The sequence below is a fragment of the Salmo salar genome, chromosome ssa08 (assembly GCF_905237065.1).
Source record: "Salmo salar chromosome ssa08, Ssal_v3.1, whole genome shotgun sequence".
Classification (NCBI taxonomy): domain Eukaryota; kingdom Metazoa; phylum Chordata; class Actinopteri; order Salmoniformes; family Salmonidae; genus Salmo; species Salmo salar.
In genome coordinates, this window is record NC_059449.1 from 9635548 (window position 1) to 9659473 (window position 23926).

At 42.2% G+C, this 23926-nt stretch overlaps 2 protein-coding genes across 2 annotated transcripts in view; both read left to right on the plus strand.

The window, feature by feature from the left end:
• LOC106610087 (zinc finger protein 662) overlaps nt 1–23926 on the plus strand; it is a 246124-nt gene that overhangs the window by 37863 nt on the left and 184335 nt on the right. The gene's annotated exons all lie outside the window — the stretch shown is intronic.
• On the plus strand, nt 692–10918 carry LOC106610083 (zinc finger protein 227-like). Its single transcript, XM_014209238.2, has 3 exons — nt 692–1180; nt 7491–7621; nt 7811–10918. Exons 1-3 carry the CDS (start codon nt 889–891, stop codon nt 9029–9031), a joined length of 1644 nt encoding a protein of 547 aa, XP_014064713.1. The 5' UTR covers nt 692–888; the 3' UTR covers nt 9032–10918.

Below are 23926 nucleotides of genomic sequence, written 5' to 3' on the forward strand. Positions count from 1 at the left end.
CAATCTCTCCTGGCTCAAAGTGAGGAGAGATTGACTTTATCACTACTTGTAATTGTGAGAGGTATTGACATGTTGAATGTACTGAGCTGTCTGTTTAAACGACAAGCACACAGCTCAGACACACATGCATACACCACAAGACATGCCACCAGAGGTCTCTTCACAGTCCCCAAGTCCAGAACAGACTATGGGAGGCGCACAGTACTATATAGAGCCATGACTACATGGAACTCTGTTCCACATCAGATAACTGATGCAAGCAGTAGAATCAGATTAAAAAAATTACAAAATTAAACACCTTATAGAACAGTGGGAACTGAGAAGTAACACAAACATAGGCACAGACATATGCATACACACACATGATAACATTGCATTGTACACGTGGATTTTGTGCTGTAGATATGTGGTAGTGGAGTAGGGGCCTGAGGGCACACACTTAGTGTGTTGTGAAATCTGTTATGAATGTATTGTAATGTTTTTTTAATTGTATAATTGCCTTAATTTTGCCAGACCCCAGGAAGAGTAGCTGCTGCCAATGGGGATCTCAGCTTGAAAGATAATGATCATAGGAGATGTGATGTAATAAGCAGTACCGTATTTCAAATAATAGAGCGCATACTTTTTCAATTTAACCACACCCTTTGGGCTATGACGCTAACCAATAAGATAATTTCTCTTCACTGTAAACGGAAGTGACCAGTGACTAAGAACAGTTTCCACGTTAGCGTTTTTTATTGTTGTTATTTAGACATTTACTATTACCCTGGAACTCAAAATATGACTCATTTAACTGCACAACATCATATACTTACTCCAGGTAGTATTTAATTCGCGTTGGAGACAGAACTTAGTTGATAGATGTTATCTGGTTAACGTTTGCTAACAATGGCTAACTGTAACAGTAACGTTATGGTTTTTCACACTCAAATAGCCTCCATCATGGAGGTGTTAGCGAATTCAGCCGTGGCAGATATATGTAAACTCGTAGACGACGACTATGCAGTGTTTCGTTTGGAAATAACTCAAAGCCAGAAAGAAAATAGGACATTGCGGAGGAAACTACAGCTACTGGAACTGAAGGTGGCACGGGAGCGCGCAGAGAGGACAACGCGAGAGCGCGTCCTCGCCAGTCCGAATAGTGTCAAGGTCCTCGACCGATACAGAGGAATGGCAAGAGGTACATTTACCAGATGGCCAAGGCTGCGGAGCCCTGTTACAATATGCGCATGTGTTGAGATGTGTTACCCAGATAATGGTCTTGGTCAGTTTTTGGTTAGTAGTATGCAATACTTCCCCTGAATACTTAGTTAGGTAGCTAGTTATCGTGCAATTTTTATTTTACCAGGCAGGTCAATTAAGAGCAAATAATTTGTGCACAAAGACACAATATAAAATTCTAACCAGATTCTTGATTTACTGAATTTCCTATTGTCACACTCAATTAAAATAATGTGATGCATGGAACATAATAAATAAATAGTATATCAAGAAGTAATGAGTAGTGTTACCTTACATCCAAGGCCGATTACCGAACTGGCAACTGCCCGAGGGGCCCCCAACCCCCCCCAAAAAATATTTTAAGATTGATGGCCTATCATGACAAATACTGTCCACTTACCAAAATGTGGCCATCTCTGCGCCACAATAGGATTCAATTAATTGTTAGCGTCCGTTGCTATATCAATGGTGTGACGAACTAAAGCGTCAAATTTTGGAGATCATTACAACCAAAACCGGTATGTAAACAAAGCTGATTTCCCGTGACAATTTTGCTGCTAAAACGAGTTTCTACGATTCAAAATAGCAACAACAAAAAAACGTGGAAACTGCACATTAGCTTTCAGATCACAAAGTGAGCTCCTATGCAGCTATTATCATTTCGTTCATGTGCAATTCAGTTCATACACTGGCTCATCTGGCTGGCATGTTTTTATTTTAAGCTTCCCTTGTCTTGTTTTACACGAAAGTATGCTTTCATTAGTCATATTATTATTTATTTTTTCCTGTCTCCCTTCCTCCACCACATGTCATAGCTCAGTACTACAGTAGTGCACTTGTGGTTGAATATAATACAGGACATAACAAACAGTTGAATAATGTTGAACTCACAAATACCATAAAGGGATTTACAACAATGAATTAACCTAATTGATTAATTAAATGAACAACTTGTGAAAACCAACCTGTCAGTAATTAAGATTGTAAAAGGTTTCTATTTTTGTAGAACAGATGTGTCGTGAACTTGTTTATTTAATTTAATAGACCCACGTGGCAGTTATAGACTGAAATATATGGGTATAGGCTAACATCAAAACATAAACAATAAAACACCATTTAGTTGAGAAAACAAAAGTATGAATGAGAAGTAAAGTACATCATATGAGAAGAGGGAGATCTTCAGAGTTCGCAGAAATAGGCTATGGGTGATGTTGTTGTTGTTGTTGTTGCTATCGCTCTGTTCTGGCATGTGGGATAGAAAGGAGGTGGGTGCTACGGGTGGTTCTGCCCATCACTTGCCCTCGACAGGCAGCCAGTGTCCAAAGGGGAACTTGAAGGAGATGGCAAAATCCAGGCACAGCTGCTCTCTTCACTCTTGGAGTGTTTGCAGTGCTAGTGTATGTAGCGCATCTGTGTATCTCACTGTGCCCAGGATGAAATGGCAAGCACAAGTTCTTTGCAGATTAGATTAACCAACATGACAATAGCAGTAGCTGTAGATAATGTAATGAAAAGTGGGATCTTGGAGGGTGGTTCACACTACTGTTTGTGGTCACGTCATATCTGCGTTTAAGTATATGCATTATGTATATGCATTTAAGTATATGCATTATGTACATAAACACATGCATTCACTCACTCATTTATCAGGAGATGACTGCATTACTCTTGATGTTGCATGTTACTAAATGTAACCTGGACTTAAATTGAATCAACATAAGAGCATGAGTAAATGTGTAGAAAAAATAGGGAAGGGAAGCGCTGCTGGGATACTGTAGTATATAGATATGGAAACGACAGTCTTGTTTTACTCCTCTCCTCTCAATACTTTTTGAGAAGTAGCCATTATTTACTATTTTACATCTGGGGTTGCTGTACATAACTGTAAGCCATTGTATAAGAGATTCACCGAAATAAAGTAATCGAGGCATTTATGTATAAATTGTAGTCGTGCTTTATCAAACGCTTTTCAAAATCTGCTATGAAGACCAGGCCTGATATCTTTGATGTTTCATAATGTTCAATTGTTTCAAGTAATTGTCGTATTTTATCTCCAATATATCGTCCATGTAAAAAAACATGTCTGATCAGGATGAACAATATCTGGTAAAACATTTTTTATTCTATGTGCAATGCATTTTGGCAGGATTTTTGCATCACAACATTGAAGTGTAAGAGGCCTCCAGTTTTTTAAATGGACTGGATCTTTGTACTTATCACCTGGGTCCTGTTTTAGTAGTAATAAAATCAAACCTTGTTGAGTACCTGAAAGTCTACAATTTTTATAGGATTAATTAAAACATGGTAATAATGGATCTTTGAGTACATCAAAAAGTTCTGATGTACCTCTACTGGTATACCATCAAGCCCTGGTGTTTTTCCAGATTGAAAATATTAAATTGCCTTTAACAGTTCCTCTTTTGTACATTGGCCTTCACACAGGTCTTTCTGTAATTTGTTAATTTTACATTATTATTAGGAAAGACATTCTTACAGTTAACATCATTCAATGGAAATGGAGGAGACTGAAAATAAAACATATGCTTAAAATATTTTGCTTCCTCTTTCAAAATATAATTTGGTGAATCATGGATGACTCCATCATTTGTAATGAGTTTCTGTAAATTCTTTTTTGTAGAATTTCTGTTGAAGATTCAATAAAACATTTGTGCATTTTTCACAATTTTCCATCCAATTCGCTTTATTTTTATAATACATTACTCTTGATTGTTGTTGAATAAGTGTCACGAGAATTTTCGATCCCAATGATTATAACTAACAATTATTTAAGCTTTGACCAATCCCCGAAGTTTGTAAGACCCTGGGTTGAATAATAATTAGGCAAAGACTCAGCTTCTGCAAAAGGTCCGTAAGGTTTATTCAGAGAACGTTCTAAAGTCAAAAATACAAAGACATGTCATTTTATAACTTCCACCCCCACCTACTTCCCCTAACATACACACACACAAACAGTAGGTGGGCTGTATCTCTCCCCACAGTCCAGATTCCTCGTATATCACTACCAAGCTGGCAGTTCCATACCGTTCCCTCCCTCCCGAGATTAGAGGGACCTTGACAGTGTCTCTTTCCTGTCGTAAGTTTTTCAAAGTTCCAACCATGTATAGTTTAATTGTCCTCTGTGTTTTCTTAGTCACACACACCTTTCTCTCCCTTACTTGTCTCGACCAAACCTTATTGGACTTAAGTTTATCACTCTAATTCATTTTACTTTACATTGTCTAATAATTACGTTAGTCTAATTATTCATAATACATGTTACAATCTAATAATTACGTTAGTCTAATTATTCATAATACATGTTACAATCTAATAATTACGTTTCAGGGTGGAATTCTTTAGACATTACCTTAAACATAGAAATTCCATTATCAATAAGTACCTCCAATTCTTTTTGTTTTTCCTCTAAACTATTTTGTACCTCTAATACAGTTTCCATTACCTGCGCTGTTATTTCCACTATTTCCTTTATTAGTCTAATCTCTTTTGAGCTAAACTGATTTTGATTTGTATTGTATTGAATGGCCTCTAAAAGTACATTTAAAAGTGACCCATACAATAAGGGGATCGTCTGTTGTGCAGAAAAAAGTCAATTATGAATTATTTTGTCTTAGTTAATTAAGAAAAAATTGTCATCCAATAGGCTTTGATTACAGTTCCAATGTCCCCGTCCACGTGGAAATTCTGTAAGAGTTGTATGGAGGCCAATTAGATGGTGGTCCGATCGCATTCTGTCTCCTATTTATACTTTTTTAAACTTTTGATGCCAGCAAGAATGAGACCAGGAAGTAATCCAGACGGCTAGTTTGATTAAACCTCTGTGTATATCTCATTAGGTCAGGGTTTTTCAGCCTCCATTTGTCCACTAGTTCAAATTTTGCCATGATATTTGTGATCTCCTTAAGTGCTTGAGGGGGATAGTTTGTAGTGTGATTTCCTTTACGATCCATTGAGGTACTTAAAACCGTATTATAATAGATTCATTCGTTGCTTGTGAGCTCAATAGATTATTATATATATTTTCGATGAACTGTGGATCATCATTATTTGGCCCATAAAGATTAATTAGCCAGATCTGTTTTTGGTCCAATGCCATATTTAAAATAATCCATCTTCCTTGAGGATCTGTTTGCACAGTGTGAACAATGGGATTACGTTTTTTTATAATCACCCGTTTTGAGATTCTTTGCCCATGACAAAAATACTTATATTTGTCGAGTGAGTTTCCTGTAAACAATAGATATTATATTATTTTTCTTTTAGCCAGGTATAAATGTATCTACTTTTTTTATGATCTGCTAAGCCATTACAATTGTAACTGGCTATACTTATTTCTCCACTTACCATAATGATACCCTCGTTTCAATTATACTTACCACAACCAATGTTTGTAAACTTACCATTAAAAAGCACCATGATGATTAAGTGTCCATATAGCTGTACCATAATATTTGCACTGTTAAGCATACTGTAGATGCAACTTTGTAAACCTCCAATTGTCCTCATATTCCACCCACTAAATCCTCCCCCATATCTAGGCCCAAGACCATCAGACCATCTCCCTGACTCATGACGGATCTTTGCATCCTGAGGCAAATCCTTGGCCGCCAATTGGCGTAGGCCAGAGGGATATATGGGCAGTCCCATGAAAACAATTCAATACTGCCACCCTTCACTAACACATTCAAAGCCCCGTAGGTCTATTGCATATCTATGAGGGTGCTTTTTAATTAAGAGAATTAAACAAATAACATGGAAAACAGTCATTAAAAAATAAAGAAATAACAATAATATATCATATTAATAGAAATAATAACAGCGCAATTTTATAAATTTATGCACATATTTAGAAAGTCCTAGCAACGCTATAAGCATGTCAGCCCCGCCTGCTCAGTTCATTGGATCCAATTGTTTGATATACAGTATCAGTCAAAAGCTTGGACACACCTACTCATTCCAGGGTTTTACTTGATTTTTTACTATTTTCTACATTGTAGAATAATAGTGAAGACATCAAAACTAGGAAATAACACATGGAAACATGTAGTAACCAAAAAACTGTTAAACAAATCCAAATATATATTTTTGATTCTTCAAAGTAGCCACCCTTTGCCTTGATGACAGCTTTGCACACTCTTGGCATTCTCTCAACCAGCTTCACCTGGAATGCTTTTCCAACAGTCTTGAAGGAGTTCCCACATATTCTGAGCACTTGTTGGTTGCTTTTCCTTCACTCTGCGGTCCAACTCATCCCAAACCATCTCAATTGGGTAGAAGTCGGGTGATTGTGGAAGCCAGGTCAATCTGATGCAGCACTCCATCACTCTCCTTCTTGGTCAAATAGCCCTTACACAGCCTGGAGGTGTGTTGGGTCACTGTCCTGTTGAAAAACAAATGATAATCCCACTAAGCGCAGACCAGATGGGATGGCTTATCGCTGCAGAATGTTGTGGTAGCCATGCTGGTTAAGTGGTGGATTTGGCGTCGAAATTAGCAGAAAACAATCCCATACCTACTGTAAAATATGGTGGTGGATCTTTGATGTTATGGGCCTATTTTGCTTCCACTGGTCCTGGGGCCCTTGTTAATATCAACGGCATCATGACCCAGTACCAGGATTTTAGTCCAAAACCCGGTTGCCTCTGCCAGGAAGCCGAAACTTGGCGGGAAGTGGATCATCCAGCACACATCAAAATCCACAAATAAATGGTTAGTTGGCCACAAAATCAAAATTTTGCAATGGCCATCTCAGTCTCTAGATTTAAAACCCATTGAAAACCTTTGGTTTGAATTGAAGTTGGCAGTCCATAGCGCAAATGAAGGATATCAAGGATCTGGGAGGATTCTGTATGTAGAAATGGTGTAAGATTCCTCCCAATGTGTTCTCCAACTCATAAAGTATTTTAGAAAAAGTATCTGTGCCATTAAGCTATTGAAAGGATTTAAAAACGGGTGTAAAACAAAATATTGTTCTCTGAGCAATTGTATTAGTATAAAATAATATAATTTCCCTTTTTTTTTTTGCATACAATGTAGCTCAGTATTTGAATGATTTATTTTGCTCATCTTTATCAAGGGTGTCGATAATGTCAAAGCCCACTGTAGGTGCCCCAGGTCCCCAGATGTGGTAGTCCAGCCCTGCTTACATCCTTGACAATTGTAGACGGTGTTAATAGTGTACAATATAGCGTTGAGCATTGACAGTGGTACTTAACTTAAGCACCCTCTTTCCCCCAATCACTCTCTCTTAGGCGAAGGACATCTCACTGGAGGCCACAGGAGCTTTGTGAAGCCAGCAGAACACAACTTGTGGAGAGATGACCAACCCATAGCTATAGATGAGGGGAGTGGAACCTCAAACCAGCATGTTATCGTGATAGAGGTTAGTGTCATAGTGTAACATAAAAATTACAGTACATTAAATGTGGCCCGTTTATTTCAGAAAGGCTTCCCTCAGCTATTCACTTGCTTACATGTACATCCTCATTTACCTTCCATAGGGGAGCCTGTGAGACTTTGTTATCCAATTCAACTCATGTACCGATAATAACCTCCTCTCTTCTTGTGCCAGTCTGCAGATGCAGAGGCTGCAGGTCCTGGAGGATCGTCTCTGGTCAAGCAGAAGAGGACTGAAGGAGAGGAGGACCCACGACACTGCAGAGACATCCAGACTGGAGCAGCGGCGGGAGTGGCGCCCCCTGTAGCCACGGAGGACATCGCCACAGCGCCGCAGCCCAGGACCCAACGCTGCATCACGGAGGTCAGTGGAACGCCGAACGCCGTCCTCAAGTCAGAGACAGACACAAAGACTTTAACTGTAACACGTAGGCTCTTACACACAGGGTCTGACCCAGAGAGACTAGAGCTGGAGCATCTGCGCTGTCCTCCTGCTCCCAGCTCAGAGTATTTACTTTACGGTAACCCGAGCCCTAGGAGGGTTCATTCCCATCGGGACTCAGGTGACGTGTTAGAGTCTGGCAATGATCCGTTTTGTTCTTACGCTACAGAGATGGAGCCTGGCAACATGCCCTTGGGTTTGGAGACACAGAGTGATCTGTCTAGAGTGGACGGGATCCGGTATAGTAGTAGTGCATATTCTGAAGGGTTCCTAGATAAGAAAGGGGAGGGTTTGGTCGTAAATGAGGTGACTGTGAAAGTGGAGGACGACACTCCTCTGATATGGAATATAGACGAGACTCACTTAGGAGAAGGACACTCACAGGGCAGAGATTTCTTAGTTTACAGGGACAGTTTAGAGAAAAATGTAAATGTTGCCACCCAGTCCCATTTACACAGGCTCAGGGATCGGGACCCATTGTCCATGTCGATGGAGACTTCCAATTCACACAGCCGTGTCCTTTTCGATCAGTTATTGAACTCAAAGGACCAAAGGGCCAAGGCTCGAGGAGGGGGAGCAACATCAGGTGATAGTAAAGAAAAATGGTTATTCTGCATGTTCTGTAACAAAGGCTTCAGCTGCCCCCAGAAGGTGGAGGTCCACCAGAGAGTCCACACAGGGGTGAAATCCTTCAGCTGTACCCAGTGTCACATGCACTTCGCCCAGGCTAGCAGCCTAAAGAGGCACCAAAGGGTCCATACAGGGGTGAAACCATTCAGCTGTAACCAGTGTCAGATGCGCTTCGCCCAGACTGGTGACCTGAAGAGGCACCAGAGGGTCCACACAGGAGAGAAGCCCTACAGCTGCCCCCAGTGTGAGAAGAGATTCTCCCACCAGCACCATCTGAAGATGCACCTGAAGGTCCACACGGGAGAGAGGCCATTCAGAGAGTAACTAACTAAGGATACACCAGCAGAAAAAACACTCCACTATAACATAGAAAGTAACCATTCCACTCGATAGCTTCTGACTTTTACATCAAACCCTGTATTAGACAACGATACATTTTCAATGTTGTCAACAGAAAAGATCCACAAATGCATTTTGAATAACGAGAGTAACAGATTTCAGTGTAGAATATTCCTGGGTAAAATATTGCATCCAAACATTGAACACTAAAAAGTCTGTTGCATATTGTGTTTGTACTGTGTAGGCAAGGGATTCTCAACTGGGTGGTCACACAAATATCTAGTGGTAAAGCGAATCCTGGAGAGAGTACCGAGTGCAACGTGGAACCACTGCTTCCTACACAGGGAGGCATTGGTGCCTGAACTCCACGCCACTCTTCAGGATGTGATCAAGTGTGTCAACAATATCAAAAATAAAAGGTGTTTCCAGGCCTTCTGTAGGGATATGGGGAGCGAGCAACAGCAGGTGCTTTATCATGCAGAGGTCCGCTGGCTTCCAGTGGTAAAGTGTTGGGTCGCTTTTATGAGCTTCAAGCCGAGATTGCTGCGTCTCTTTAGGAAAACAAGTAATCTCTGTACAAACATTTCGATTGTAAGGAATGGAGAGAACAAGAGAGAGAACAAGAGATAAGACGACTAGTTACGGTACCCCTTTCGGGAGGAGATGGGAAGTGTCACGTTTCCAAGCAACAAAGAGGTCCAGCTGGTGGACTGTCATTTGACTGCGGACTGAGTATGGGCATCCCGGAAATGACACTGCCACAGTTCTGGTGCAGCTTAATGGGAGAGTATCCTGCTCTCGCCTGTCATGCAATCAGAATCATGCTACCGTTCAGCACTACCTATCTGTGTGAAAGTGGCTTCTCTGCTATGGCCAAGCTGAAAACTAAAAGCAGAAACTGGCAATTTTTTAAACATTTAAAAAAAAACATTTATCCTTTATTTAACTAGGCAAGTCAGTTAAGAACAAATTCTTATTTACAATGACGGCCTACCCCGGACGACGCTGGGCCAATTGTGTGCCGCCCGTTGGGACTCCCAATCACAGCCTGGACAGCCAGCATGACCTCCGAGTTGCCCTGTCAACCAGCTTTCCCACACACCCACGCACGCACACACACAATAAATAAACAGGTTAATGAGTTATTGTTCACTAGGTTAATTATTGTTGTTAATTCATTCTGACATTCATATTACATGTTATTGAACTGGTTAAAAAGTATACCTTTAAACAAACTTTAAGGTTGTGAAACTATTCACATGGTAATTGATGATTAAGAATTCCTAATGATTGCTGTTTTTTCTATTTTAAAAACTGGTATGTGTTACTGTTCATTAACATTATTGGACTGGTTTTGATGTCATGTTCTGAGTCGGATAATGTATTACACCACACTCCTGAACTGGTCTCCTAATTAAAATGGCTTATTCTCTTGAATTTACAATAAATATTTTCTCAGTTAATATGGCTGTGTAATTACTTTCTTTAATACCATAGTAGTAGCCCGTTGAGACAGTCTATTTTGCAAGTGAAGCCTGCCCAAGAAGGCAGCTGCAATACAACATTACAGAATGTAATCATCAACAGTCCATAATATTGGGTCGAGACTCAATTGTCATTGTAAAATTTTGGTCCCCAGGCAAAACCAGTTGAGAACCACTGGTGTAGGCTATAATGAAATAGGCATTTGTGAACATCATACTTTCATTCCACTACAGATTTTTTTCTGTAGAGACACTTTTAATGAGAAAATGTATGCAGTTTATCAAGTTTATTCAGATTTTTAGTTGAGACATGTATGTGTGGTTTTCATATGGTGTATTTAAAACTTGTTCACATTTAATAAACACAAAATTTGACTTTTCATTTTAAGACTTTCATTGTGACTCTCTTTAATACACCTCACATCAGATCTCACCCTATTCTGCAAACACCCAACAGCGCTTTATAACCAATATACACTAAATATAAATAAATATACCCCCACACTAACAAACACCTACTGTACACAAAATATTTGTTCACAAAAGTAGTGCACTGGGCCTTTAATAGTCCTGTATTAGTGGAAGGATTTGATATTTGTCCAGGAACTACCCCCCCCCCCAGGTTTGACTGATGATGACTTTTGTACGTATTTTTAATGGGTTTAACAACAATTAAGTAATCCTGTAACTACAGTGTAGGACTCAGTCATCTGTATCATCTGTCTCTTCCAGGAGGAGGAGGCTCCAGAGGTGCTGCTGGTCAAGGAGGAGGGGTGTGAGGAGGGTCTGGGGAACACTGAGGGGAACATGGTCATGGAGGACAACCAGACTACACCTCCTCCTGAACCCACAGAGGAACTAGCTGAGCAGCACAGGACCACACACAGTCTCACTGAGGTGAGCCCACTGAACTACTGTCTGAATGGTATTATGGGGGTGCCACAGGGTTCTCGGGCCGACTCTTTTCTCTGTATATATCAATGATGTCGCTCTTACTGCTGGTGATTCTCTGAATCAGCCCCATATACTACCCACCACTGCGACCTGTATGCTCTCGTTGGCTGGCCCTTGCTTAATATTCGTCGCCAAACCCACTGGCTCCAGGTCATCTAGAAGTATTTTCTAGGTAAAGCCCCGCCTTATCTCAGCTCACTGGTCACCATAGCAACACACACCCGTAGCACACGCTCCAGCAGGTATATTTCACTGGTCATCCCCAAAGCCAATTCCTCCTTTGGCCGCCTTTCCTTCCACTTCTCTGCTGCCAATGACTGGAGCGAATTGCAAAAATCACTGAAGCTGGAGACTTATTTCTCCCTCACTAACTTTAAACATCAGCTGTCAGAGCAGCTTACCAATCACTGCACCTGTACACAGCCCATCTGTAAATAGCCCACCCAATTACCTCATTCCCCAAATTGTTATTTATTTTTGCTCTTTTTGCACCCCAGTATCTCTACTTGTACATCATCATCTGCACATCTATCACTCCAGTGTTATTGCTAAATTGTAATTATTTTGCCACTATGGCCTATTTATTGCCTTACCTACCTAATCTTACCACATTTGCACACCCTGTATAAACATTTTTCTATTTCGTTTTTTTTCTATTGTGTTATTGACTGTACATTTGTTTATGTGTAACTCTGTGTTGTTGTTTTTGTTGCACTGCTTTGCTTTATCTTGGTCAGGTCGCAGTTGTAAATGAGAACTTGTTCTCAACTGGCCTATCTGGTTATATAAAGGTGAAATAAAAAACGAATTAGCTCAGGTCCCATATCAAAAAGCCTCTCAGATTAGGAGTGCTGATCTAGGATCAGTTTTGCCTTTTAGATCATAATGAATAAGATTATATGGAAAGATCCTAAATCAGTACTCCTATTCTGAGGCTATTTGTGGATCTGAGGAAGGTCTTGTTTTAATTTAGTCAAAAAGGGCGACTGCACTTCCTGATTTGGCCTTGTTTTTCATCAATGTGCAATGCTAGAGGCCATGACTGAAGCCAACGAGAGTTGACTTCGGGGTGTGTTTTGATCAGTGGAGGCTCCTCAGAGGGGGAAGGGAGAGGACCTTCCTCAGTGAATTTCATAAAAATACAAACATTGAAACAATTTAGTATAGGTAACTATACTAAATATATTCACATATCACCAAATAATTGATTAAAACACACTGTTTTGCAATGAAGGTCTACAGTAGCCTCAACAGCACTCGCTTGGGTAGCACCATGGCGTAGCCGGTGGTCAGCCAGTTTCCGTCCTCCTCTGAACAGTTATTATTATTATTATTTTTTAATTATTTTTGACTTTTAACCCTTTTTCTCCCCAATTTCATGGGATCCAATTGGTAGTTACAGTTTTGTCTCATCGCTGCAACTCCCTTACTGACTCGGGAGAGGCGTCCTCAAAAAACACGACCCAACCAAGCAGCACTGCTTCTTGACATAATGCCCGATTAACCCGGAAGCCAGCCACACCAATGTGTCAGAGGAAACACCGTACACCTGGTGACCATGTCAGCGTGCATGCGCCCCGCCCGCCACAGTAGTCGCTAGAGCACGATGGGACAAGGACATCCCTGCCGGCCAAACCCTCCCCTAACCCAGATGATGCCGGGCCAATGCAGCTAGCTAGCTAGTTTAGCCTTCTCAAACACCCGGCTCAAACAGCGAGGGATACTATGTTAGCTAGCTGGCTATGGCTATCACTGGAACTCTTCTGAGTCAAGGTAAGCTTTTGGTTTTATTAATTTATTGTCACCGGGGCCCGCCGGTGTAACTGCTAAACTGCTTGCTGTATACTGTAACGTTTGTAGCTGGTTGATTAACGCATAAGTTCTAGTAGCTAGCTATGTTGACTATGACGTTAGGTGACAACTATGTAGGCTGTGTGTAGCGGTTAGCAGTTATGGAATGAAGGTTTGATTTGGAGAAAATGTTTTCGTCTGGTCACATACAGCTGTTGTGTTGTGCACTGAAGTCCACAAGCGAATGGAAAAGTTGCAAGGACAAGAGCGCATAGATGCGAGTAGGAATTATACACTGTGCAAAGCGGTATTGAATGTGTCAACTGTCTGGATTACTCAGATTTTTCTCTTGACCTTTTGTAGCAACCTCCTGATGGGTATATGGAAAATTTGAGTATCATGTAGTATCCTAAACCTGTCCATTGTTACATTGAGCTAGATGAATAAAATACGAATGATAGTCATTCAATATGCTGTAATAGAAGTAAGGCCATGCTCATAAAAAAAATCATCCTCTCTCATCTTAAATGGCACCGACTGTCACTGGATTTGATGTTGGTGTTTCTTTGCCATTAAATCACAACAAACAAGGGCAGTATTGAGTACAGCGAGGTAAGCTAAGTTCATTTTGCTATGAAGAGAACAAAGTTTTGAAGTTGAGGCCTTTCTCCCCCGACGGTCAGCCAATTGACCCTTCGCTTAGCCCCGCCCTAGAATTTTGGGTAACCAATCGCAATGCTACAATGCATTTCAACTGTTGTCAAGTCCTCGGACAAGCTCACGCTTAAATTGCATGAAAGCCAGTGAGGGCTATGGCAAAGTGGTCTTGTGATAATTGTTTTTTTTTCTGCTGGTCAGAGGCAGCAGGCGCTCCACGTTAAACGAATGGGGACAAGAGAGGTGAATTGTTTTGCTCTCAAGGAAGGGTGCCATTGAAAGGAGTGATTACTGGGGTAGGGGTAAATGTGAAAGTTGACCAACTGAAGGGGAAGATTCCCGGTGTTTATAATGCTCGTCATTTGGTGTGACACAAACAGGGAGGGTGAGTGGTGAAACAGAAGAGTCGCTGGCTCTCCTTTTGAGTTTTGATGTTGAGTCTTTGCCCGACAAAGGGATATTAGGATATATAAGTTATCCCGTACAAGCTTTTGTGCCAAATACATTACGTTGTTACAGGTGTCAAGCTTAAGTGCACAACCAACTCACAACCACCTCCTCCAGGACTGCTGCTCTGGGCATGTGGCAGCAGTGTATAGGAGGGAGGTTCCTAGATGTGAGAAGTGTGCAGAAGGGCATGAGACAAAGGAATGTGTAGCATTGGGGAAAGTAGTGGTATGTGTTAATTGTAGAGGTGCCCATCGGGCTGGGCATCAGAAATGTCCGGTGCGAGAGAGGCAGGTTGAGGTTTCCAGGGTTAGAGTAGTGCAGAAGTTGTCGTATGCTGAGGCAGTGAAGAAAGTAGAGGAAGATGGGTCAAGGGGGAGGGATCCTTAGAAGAGTGGTGTGAGTAGTAGATCTGTACCAGTACAGAGGGATAGGGCAACAAGTGATATATGTTTCAGTAAGATTGGATTTTTGGCATTTATAGCAATGGTTATCAACTGTACTGCAGGGATGGAACGTAAGTCACAGAAAATGGAGGTGGTGGTGGCAGATTCAGAGAGATATTTGGGTGTGCGAGACTTGACATCAGAAGAGTTACAGGGTGTGTTAAGTGGTGGTGTCCCATCGTTTCAGGCTGTTGGCCTGAGGTAGCACTAAATCATTTTAAATAGTGGAGTAGGGTGGTGGTTTTTAGTGAGTGTAGGGTTAGATGGTATGCTATTTGTTGATTTATATATACTTCTCAAAAAAATAAAGGGAACACTTAAACAACACAATGTAACTCCAAGTCAAACACACTTCTGTGAAATCAAACTGTCCACTTAGGAAGCAACACTGATTGACAATAAATTTCACATGCTGTTGTGCAAATGGAATAGACAACAGGTGGAAATTATAGGCAATTAGCAAGACACCCCCAATAAAGGAGTGGTTCTGCAGGTGGTAACCACAGACCACTTCTCAGTTCCTATGCTTCCTGGCTGATGTTTTGGTCACTTTTGAATGCTGGCGGTGCTTTCACTCTAGTGGTAGCATGAGACAGAGTCTACAACCCACACAAGTGGCTCAGGTAGTGCAGCTCATCCAGGATGGTACATCAATGCGAGCTGTGGCAAGAAGGTTTGCTGTGTCTGTCAAAGTAGTGTCCAGAGCATGGAGGCGCTACCAGGAGACAGGCCAGTACATCAGGAGACGTGGAGGAGGCCGTAGGAGGGCAACAACCCAGCAGCAGGACCGCTACCTCCGCCTTTGTGCAAGGAGGAGCAGGAGGAACACTGCCAGAGCCATGCAAAATGACCTCCAGCAGGCCACAAATGTGCATGTGTCTGCTCAAACGGTCAGAAACAGACTCCATGAGGGTGGTATGAGGGCCCGACGTCCACAGGTGGGGGTTGTGCTTACAGCCCAACACCGTGCAGGACGTTTGGCTTTTGCAAGAGAACACCAAGATTGGCAAATTCGCCACTGGCGCCCTGTGCTCTTCACAGATGAAAGCAGGTTCACACTGAGCACATGTGACAGTCTGGAGACGCCGTGGAGAACGTTCTGCTGCCTGCAACATCCTCCAGCATGACCGGTTTGGCGGTGGGTCAGTCATGGTGTGGGGTGGCATTTCTTTGCGGGGCCGCACAGCCCTCCATGTGCTCGCCAGAGGTAGCCTGACTGCCATTAGGTACCGAGATGAGATCCTCAGACCCCTTGTGAGACCATATGCTGGTGCGGTTGGCCCTGGGTTCCTCCTAATGCAAGACAATGCTAGACCTCATGTGGCTGGAGTGTGTCAGCAGTTCCTGCAAGAGGAAGGCATTGATGCTATGGACTGGCCCGCCCGTTCCCCAGACCTGAATCCAATTGAGCACATCTGGGACATCACGTCTCGCTCCATCCACCAACGCCACGTTGCACCACAGACTGTCCAGGAGTTGGCGGATGCTGTAGTCCAGGTCTGGGAGGAGATCCCTCAGGAGACCATCCGCCACCTCATCTGGAGCATGCCCAGGCGTTGTTGGGAGGTCATACAGGCACGTGGAGGCCACACACACTACTGAGCCTCATTTTGACTTGTTTTATGGACATTACATCAAAGTTGGATCAGCCTGTAGTGTGGTTTTCCACTTTAATTTTGAGTGTGACTCCAAATCCAGACCTCCATGGGTTGATAAATTGGATTTCCATTGATTATTTTTGTGTGATTTTGTTGTCAGCACATTCAACTATGTAAAGAAAAAAGTATTTAATAAGATTATTTCATTCATTCAGATCTAGGATGTGTTATTTTAGTGTTCCGTTTATTTTTTTGAGCAGTGTATTATATAAACTCAGCAATAAAAGAAACAGCCCTTTTTCAGGACCCTGTCTTTCAAAGATAATTCGTAAAAATCCAAATAACTTCACAAGGGGTTTAAACCTGTTTGGGATAGGGGGCAGTATTTTCATGGCCGGATAAAAAACGTACCCGATTTAATCTGGTTACTACTCCTGCCCAGAAACTAGAATATGCATATAATTAGTAGATTTGGATAGAAAACACTAAAGTTTCTAAAGCTGTTTGAATGGTGTCTGTGAGTATAACAGAACTCATATGGCAGGCCAAAACCTGAGAAGATTCCATACAGGAAATGCCCTGTCTGACAATTTGTTCTCCTTCTGTGGCATCTCTAGCGAAAATACAGCATCTGTGCTGTAACGTGACATTTTCTAAGGCTTCCATTGGCTCTCAGAAGGCGCCAGAAAGTGTAATGGGGTGTCTGCAGTCTCTGGGCGAAAAACAGCAGGAGTTTTTGTGAGTGGTCAGGCAGGGAACAGTGACACTGGAGATGCGCGTCCACGAGACGACTCCATTTATTTTCTTTCAGCCTTTGAATGAATACAACGTCGCCCGGTTGGAATATTATCGCTTTTTTACGAGAAAAATAGCATAAAAATTGATTTTAAACAGCGTTTGACATGCTTCGAAGTACGGTAATGGAATATTTTGAGTTTTTTTGTCACGAAATGCGCTCGCGCGTCACCCTTCGGATAGTGACCTCAACGCACAAACAAAACGGAGCTATTTCAATACAACTATGGATTATTTGGAACCAAAACAACATTTGTTGTTGAAGTAGAAGTCCTGGGAGTGCATTCTGACGAAGAACAGCAAAGGTAATCCAATTTTTCTTATAGTAAATCTGAGTTTGGTGAGGGCCAAACTTGGTGGGTGTCAAATTTGCTAGCCATGATGGCCGGGCTATGTACTCAGAATATTGCAAAATGTGCTTTCGCCAAAAAGCTATTTTAAAATCTGACACCGCGATTGCATAAAGGAATTCTGTATCTATAATTCTTAAAATAATTGTTCTTTTTTTTGTGAACGTTAATCATGAGTAATTTAGTAAATTCCCCGGAAGTTTGCGGTGGGTATGCTAGTTCTGAACATCAGATGCTAATGTAAAAAGCTGTTTTTTGATATAAATATGAACTTGCTTTAACAAAACATGCATGTATTGTATAACATAATCTCCTAGGAGTGTCATCTGATGAAGATCATCAAAGGTTAGTGCTGCATTTAGCTGTGGTTTTGGTTTTTGTGACATATATGCTTGCTTTGAAAATGGCTGTGTGATTATTTTTGGCAGGGTACTCTCCTGACATAATCTAATGTTTTGCTTTCGCTGTAAAGCCTTTTTGAAATCGGACAATGTGGTTAGATTAACGAGAGTCTTGTCTTTAAAATGGTGTAAAATAGTTGATTGTTTGAGAAAATTGAATTGTGGTATTTTAGTTGGTTTTGTATTTCGCGCCGTGCGATGCCATTGGCTGTTGGCTACAGATTAATTTGTGGAATTTCTTTCCTTCTTAATTGCGTTTGAGCCAATCAGTTGTGTTGTGACAAGGTAGGGGGATATACACAAGATAGCCCTATTTGGTAAAAGACCAAGTCCATATTATGGCAAGAACAGCTCAAATAAGCAAAGAGAAAAGACAGTCTATCATTACTTTAAGACATGAAGGTCAGTCAATATGGAACATTTCAGGAACTTTGAAAGTTTCTTCAAGTGCAGTCGCAAAAACCATCAAGCGCTATGATGAAACTGGCTCTCATGAGGACCGCCACAGGAATGGAAGACCCAGAGTTACCTCTGCTGCAGAGGATAAGTTCTTTAGAGTTACCAGCCTCAGAAATTGCAGCCCAAATAAATGCTTCATAGAGTTCAAGTAACCGACACATCTGATCATCAACTGTTTAGAGGAGACTGTGAATCAGGCCTTCATGGTCAAATTGCTGCAAAGAAACCACTACGTAAGGACACCAATAATAAGAAAAGACTTGCTTGGGCCAAGAAACACAAGCAATGGACATTAGACCGTTGGAAATTTGTCCTTTGGTATGGAGTCCAAAATGAAGATTTTCGGTTAGAACCGCCGTGTCTATGTGAGATGCAGTGTGGGTGAACAGATGATCTCCGCATTTGTATTTCCCACCGTAAAGCACGGAGGAGGAGGTGTTATGGTGTGGGGGTGCTTTGCTGGTGACACTGTCTGTGATTTATTTAGAATTCAAGGCACACTTAATCAGCATGGCTACCACAGCATTCTGCAGTGATACGCCATCCCATCTGGTTTGGGCTTGGTGGGACTATCATTTGTTTTTCAACAGGACAATGACTCAAAACACACCTCCAGGCTTTGTAAGGGCTATTTGACCAAGAAGGAGAATAATGGAGTGCTGCATCAGATGACCTGGCCTCCACAATCCATCGACCTCAACCAAATTGAGATGGTTTGGGATGAGTCGGACCGCAGAGTGAAGAAAAAGCAGTCAACAAGTGCTCAGCATATGTGGGAACTCCTTCAAGACTGTTGGAAAAGCATTCCAGGTGAAGCTGGTTGAGAGAATGCCAAGAGTGTGCAAAGCTGTCATCAAGGCAAAGGGTGGCTATTTGAAGAATCTCAAATATAAAATATGTTTTGATTTGTTTAACACTTTTTTGGTTACTACATGATTCCATATGTGCTATTTCATAGCTTTGATGTCTTCACTATTATTCTACACTGTTGAAAATAGTAAAAATAAAGAAAAACCCTTGAATGAGTAGGTGTTCTAAAACTTTTGACCAGTAGTGTACATGTTACAAATTTCCTAAACGTACAATATGTTATGAATTTGCAAAATGTATAGTACACTCTGTTACAAATTTTAGCTAGCTGTATTACGTTAGGTAGCCCACTAATGTTAGCTAGGCGAGGAGTTAGGGTTACGTTTATGAGTGTCACGTCCTGACCAGTATAGAGTATATTTGGTTATTGTAGTTTGGTCAGGACGTGGCAGAGGGTAGTTGATGTATGTATTATGGGGTTTGTCACTGGTCTATGTCTGTGTTTCTAGGTCTAGTTGATTGGGGTTGGACTCTCAATTGAAGGCAGGTGTGTTGAGTTGCCTTTGATTGGGAGTCCTATATAGTAGGGTGTGTTTGTCTTTGTTTTTCGTGGGTAGTTGTTTGAGAGCGCTGCTTTTTGTTGAGCCTGCTTTCACTGTTTCATGTCGCTAGTTTGTTTATTGTTTTCTTCCGTGGTGTTCGCATTATTTTATAAATAAATATGTTGAGCACGAAACCCGCTGCGCATTGGTCCCTTTCTCTCTACGACGACAAGCGTGACAGAACTACCCACCATACCAGGACCAAGCAGCGGAGGATATCTGGCGAGGACCGGGGAACACGACTGATAAGGGAACCCGAGAGGCAATCATTTTTTGGGGGGGGGCACAAGGGCAGTTTGGCGGGGCGAGGATGGAGCCCCAGGCCAGCTCCCCGTACCCTTTTTAGGCAGAGACGAACTGGACAGGTCCCGTGCTTTGGGGTGATGGGTACGGTGGCGAGGCCGAGCATTTTCAGGCCAGTACGCGCAGTACCAGCGCCCCGCATGTGCCAGGGGAAAGTGGGCATCCAGCCAGTAGTGATGCCAGTCCTGCGCTCAAGACCGCCAGTGCGCCTCTATGGTCCAGTGTTTCCCGCTACACGCACGAGCCCTGAGGTGCGTCAGCCCAATCTGACTCGGCCTGTTCCCGCTCCCCGCACTAGCCCTAAGGTGCGTGTGCCCAGACTGGCACATCCTGTACCAGCCCCACGCATCAGGCATCTAGTGCGTCAGCCCAGCCTCGCGAGTCTGGTGCCGCCAGAGCCGCCCGCCAGTCAGGAGCCGCCAGAGCCGCCCGCCAGTCAGGAGTCGCCTGAGCCGCCCGCCAGTCAGGAGTCGCCAGAGCCGCCCGCCAGTCAGGAGTCGCCAGAGCCGCCCGCCAGTCAGGATCCGCCAGAGCCGCCCGCCAGTCAGGAGCCGCCAGAGCCGCCCGCCTGCCCTGAGCCGCCAGAGCCGCCCGCCTGCCCGGAGCCGCCAGAGCGGGCCACCGGATCCGCCAGAGCGGGCCACCGGATCCGCCAGAGCGGCCCGCCGTGCCGGATTCGCCAGAGCGGCCCACCGTGACGGATCTGCCAGAGTGGCCCGCCAGTCAGGCGCAGCCATCGCCTACCGCTAGCCGGGCGCAGCCAGGGTCGCCCGCCAGCCGGGCGCAGCCAGGGTCGTCAGCCAGCCGGGTGCAGCCAGGGTCGTCAGCCAGCCTGGCGCAGCAAGGGTCGCCCGCCAGCCTGGCGCAGCAAGGGTCGCCCGCCAGCCGGGCGCAACCAGAGACACCCGCCAGCCGGTCGCGGCAAGAGTTAGTTTAAAAGGTTAGGGAAAGGGTTAGCTAACGTGCTAAGTAGTTGCAAAGTAGCTAAAAAAGAATAAGTAGTTGAAAAGTTGCTAATTAGCTAAAATGCTAATGTTGTCTGTGTTAATATTCGAATTCACAACCTTTGGGTTGCTAGACGTTCTGGTTATATGCCCACCCATTGCCTTAAGTAACCATCTGTCGTATGTAACCATACCAAACGTAACATATCATACTAAATGGGGTGTCTCGGATTTACTTACAGAATAATACAAAATTCTCTGAAACCAGGTAGGTATACATTATCAGTTCTCTATGTCTAACAAGTAGTATGGAGTTTTATTTATTTAACTTTTATTTAACAAGGCAAGTCAGTTAAGAACAAATTCTTATTTTCAATGACGGCCTAGGAACAGTGTCTTGTTTAGGGGCAGAATGACAGATTCGTACCTTGTCAGCTCGGGGAGTCGATCTTGCAAACTTTCGGAAACTAGTCCAACGCTCTAACCACTAGGCTACGCTGCCGCCCCAGTTGCGGCAAGGAGTATTGTTTCTTCATCCTATGTAATGTATTACTGAATTTGCTGATGTTCTTTTCCCCCTCTTCTGAGAAATTAGTCAGTAACCACGTTTCCATCCAACCATTTCATGCAGATTAATTACCTGACGCATGAAAAAGAAACTACGGGGCTGATGGAAACATAAAATGCTGATACAATGTTATTAATGCCGACAGACAATTTATTCCTTCAACATGGTGGGATCTTTTTGTGTCAGTTAAATAAATGATGTGAGAAATGGCGGTGGAAACACCTTTATGCGCAAATATTGATATAATAACTATCATATCGAAGTAAACTTGGAGTCATGCGATGATGTGTTGTTGTGTTGTCACTACGACTCGGGAAGGCATGTTGTGTATTAGCAGTGGTGGAAAAAGTGCCCAAATGTCATACTTGAGTAAAAGTATAGATACCTTAATAGAAAATGATTCAATTAAAAGTGAAAGTCACCCAGTAAAATACTACTTGAGTACAATGATACAAGTATTTGGTTTTAAATACACTGAAGTATCAAAATGTAATTGCTAAAATATACTTAAGTATTGAAAGTAGAAGTACAAATGATTTCAAATTCCTTATATTAAGAAAACCAGACAGCACCATTAAATTTACAAATAGCAAGGGCCACACTCCAACAATCAGACATAATTTACAAATGAAGCATGCGTGTTTAGTGAGTCCACCAGATCAGAGGCAGTGTGCATGACCAGGGATGTTCTCTTGATAAGTGCGTGAATTGGACCATTTCCCTGTCCTGCTAAGCATTCAAAATGGAATGAGTACTTTTGGGTGTCAGGGAAAATGTATGGAGTAAAAAGTACACTATTTTCTTAAGGAATGTAGTGAAGTAAAGTAGTCAAAAATATCAATAGTAAACTACAGATACCCTCCAAAACTACTTAAGTAGTACTTTAAAGTATGTTTTACTTAAGTACTTTACACCACTGTTTGTTAGTCTACATATTAAATAAATTAACTTCACAGAGTGGTGAATGTGCAAGGGAATGAGCATGATGCTCCTTTCCAATAAATATTGAGGGTCTTATTCTGGTGAGCAATTCTAGTGTCTGTAACCATTTAGAGATAGCCTACTTAAAACAAGTTGTTGTTTCATTTTATTATAATTGTATTAATTATTCACCGTCTTTTTATGTCTTATCAATAGCCTAGCGAATTTAAACTTTCTTATTGACAACATTTGGCATGTCCATGGCTCAGACATAATTAATGCTTTTCAGTGTGATTGCTATGTTTAACATTATTAACTGGGTGGTTCGAGTCCTGAATGCTGATTGGCTGACAGCCGTGGTATATCAGACCATATACTATGGGTGTGGCAAAACACTTATATGGCCAATATACCATGGCTAAGGGCTGTTCTTATGCACGACGCAACACGGAGTGCCTGGACACAGCCCTTAGCTATTGTATAAGGCCATATACCACACCCCCTCGGGCCTTATTGCTTAAATATATTTCCATATCGAAACCATGCAATTACTCAGAACAATGTGGAATGCAAACATGTTAAACATATTTAGCAAATATGGCATAGGCCTACATTGATTTATTTTGGTTTCTGTAGGCTATTTAACAAACTAGGCTATAACGGACTAACTGTAACGGCTGTCGTGAGAGAGAGAAGACCAAGGTGCAGCGGAGTTAGTGTTCATCATTGAATATTTAATAAAGAAAGAACACTATACAAACAAAACAAGAAAACCGACAGCCAAACAGTCCTGTCAGGTGCAAAACACTAACAGAAACAATTACCCACAAACCCCAAAGGAAAAACATGCTCCTTATGTGTGACTCCCAATCAGCAACAACGCTCTACAGCTGTGCCTGATTGGAAGCCACACAGCCGAAATCAATGAAACAAACCAACATAGAAAAATGCACATAGAACGCCCACCCAATGTAACACCCTGGCCTAACCAAAATAAAGAACAAAAACCCCTCTCTATGGCCAGGGCGTTACACTAACGTTAGAATTGGAGTTGATGAGAATGCAATACATAAAAGACCATAAATACACAACTTGAAGCAACCACATATTTAGCCATGGAGTACGTTCTGATTGGCCAGTGAAGGGTCGTCACTACTTAACACAGATCCAAAGTCATAAACCCCTCTCTATTTCTACAATTTGTCTTCTTAAAATCTGATTTTAAACCTAACTCTAATCTTAACCACACTGCTAACATTTTGCCTAACCTTAAAGCTGCAATATGTAACTTTTTGTGCTACCCCACCAAATGCACATAGAAATGTGAGTTATAGATATGTCATTCACATC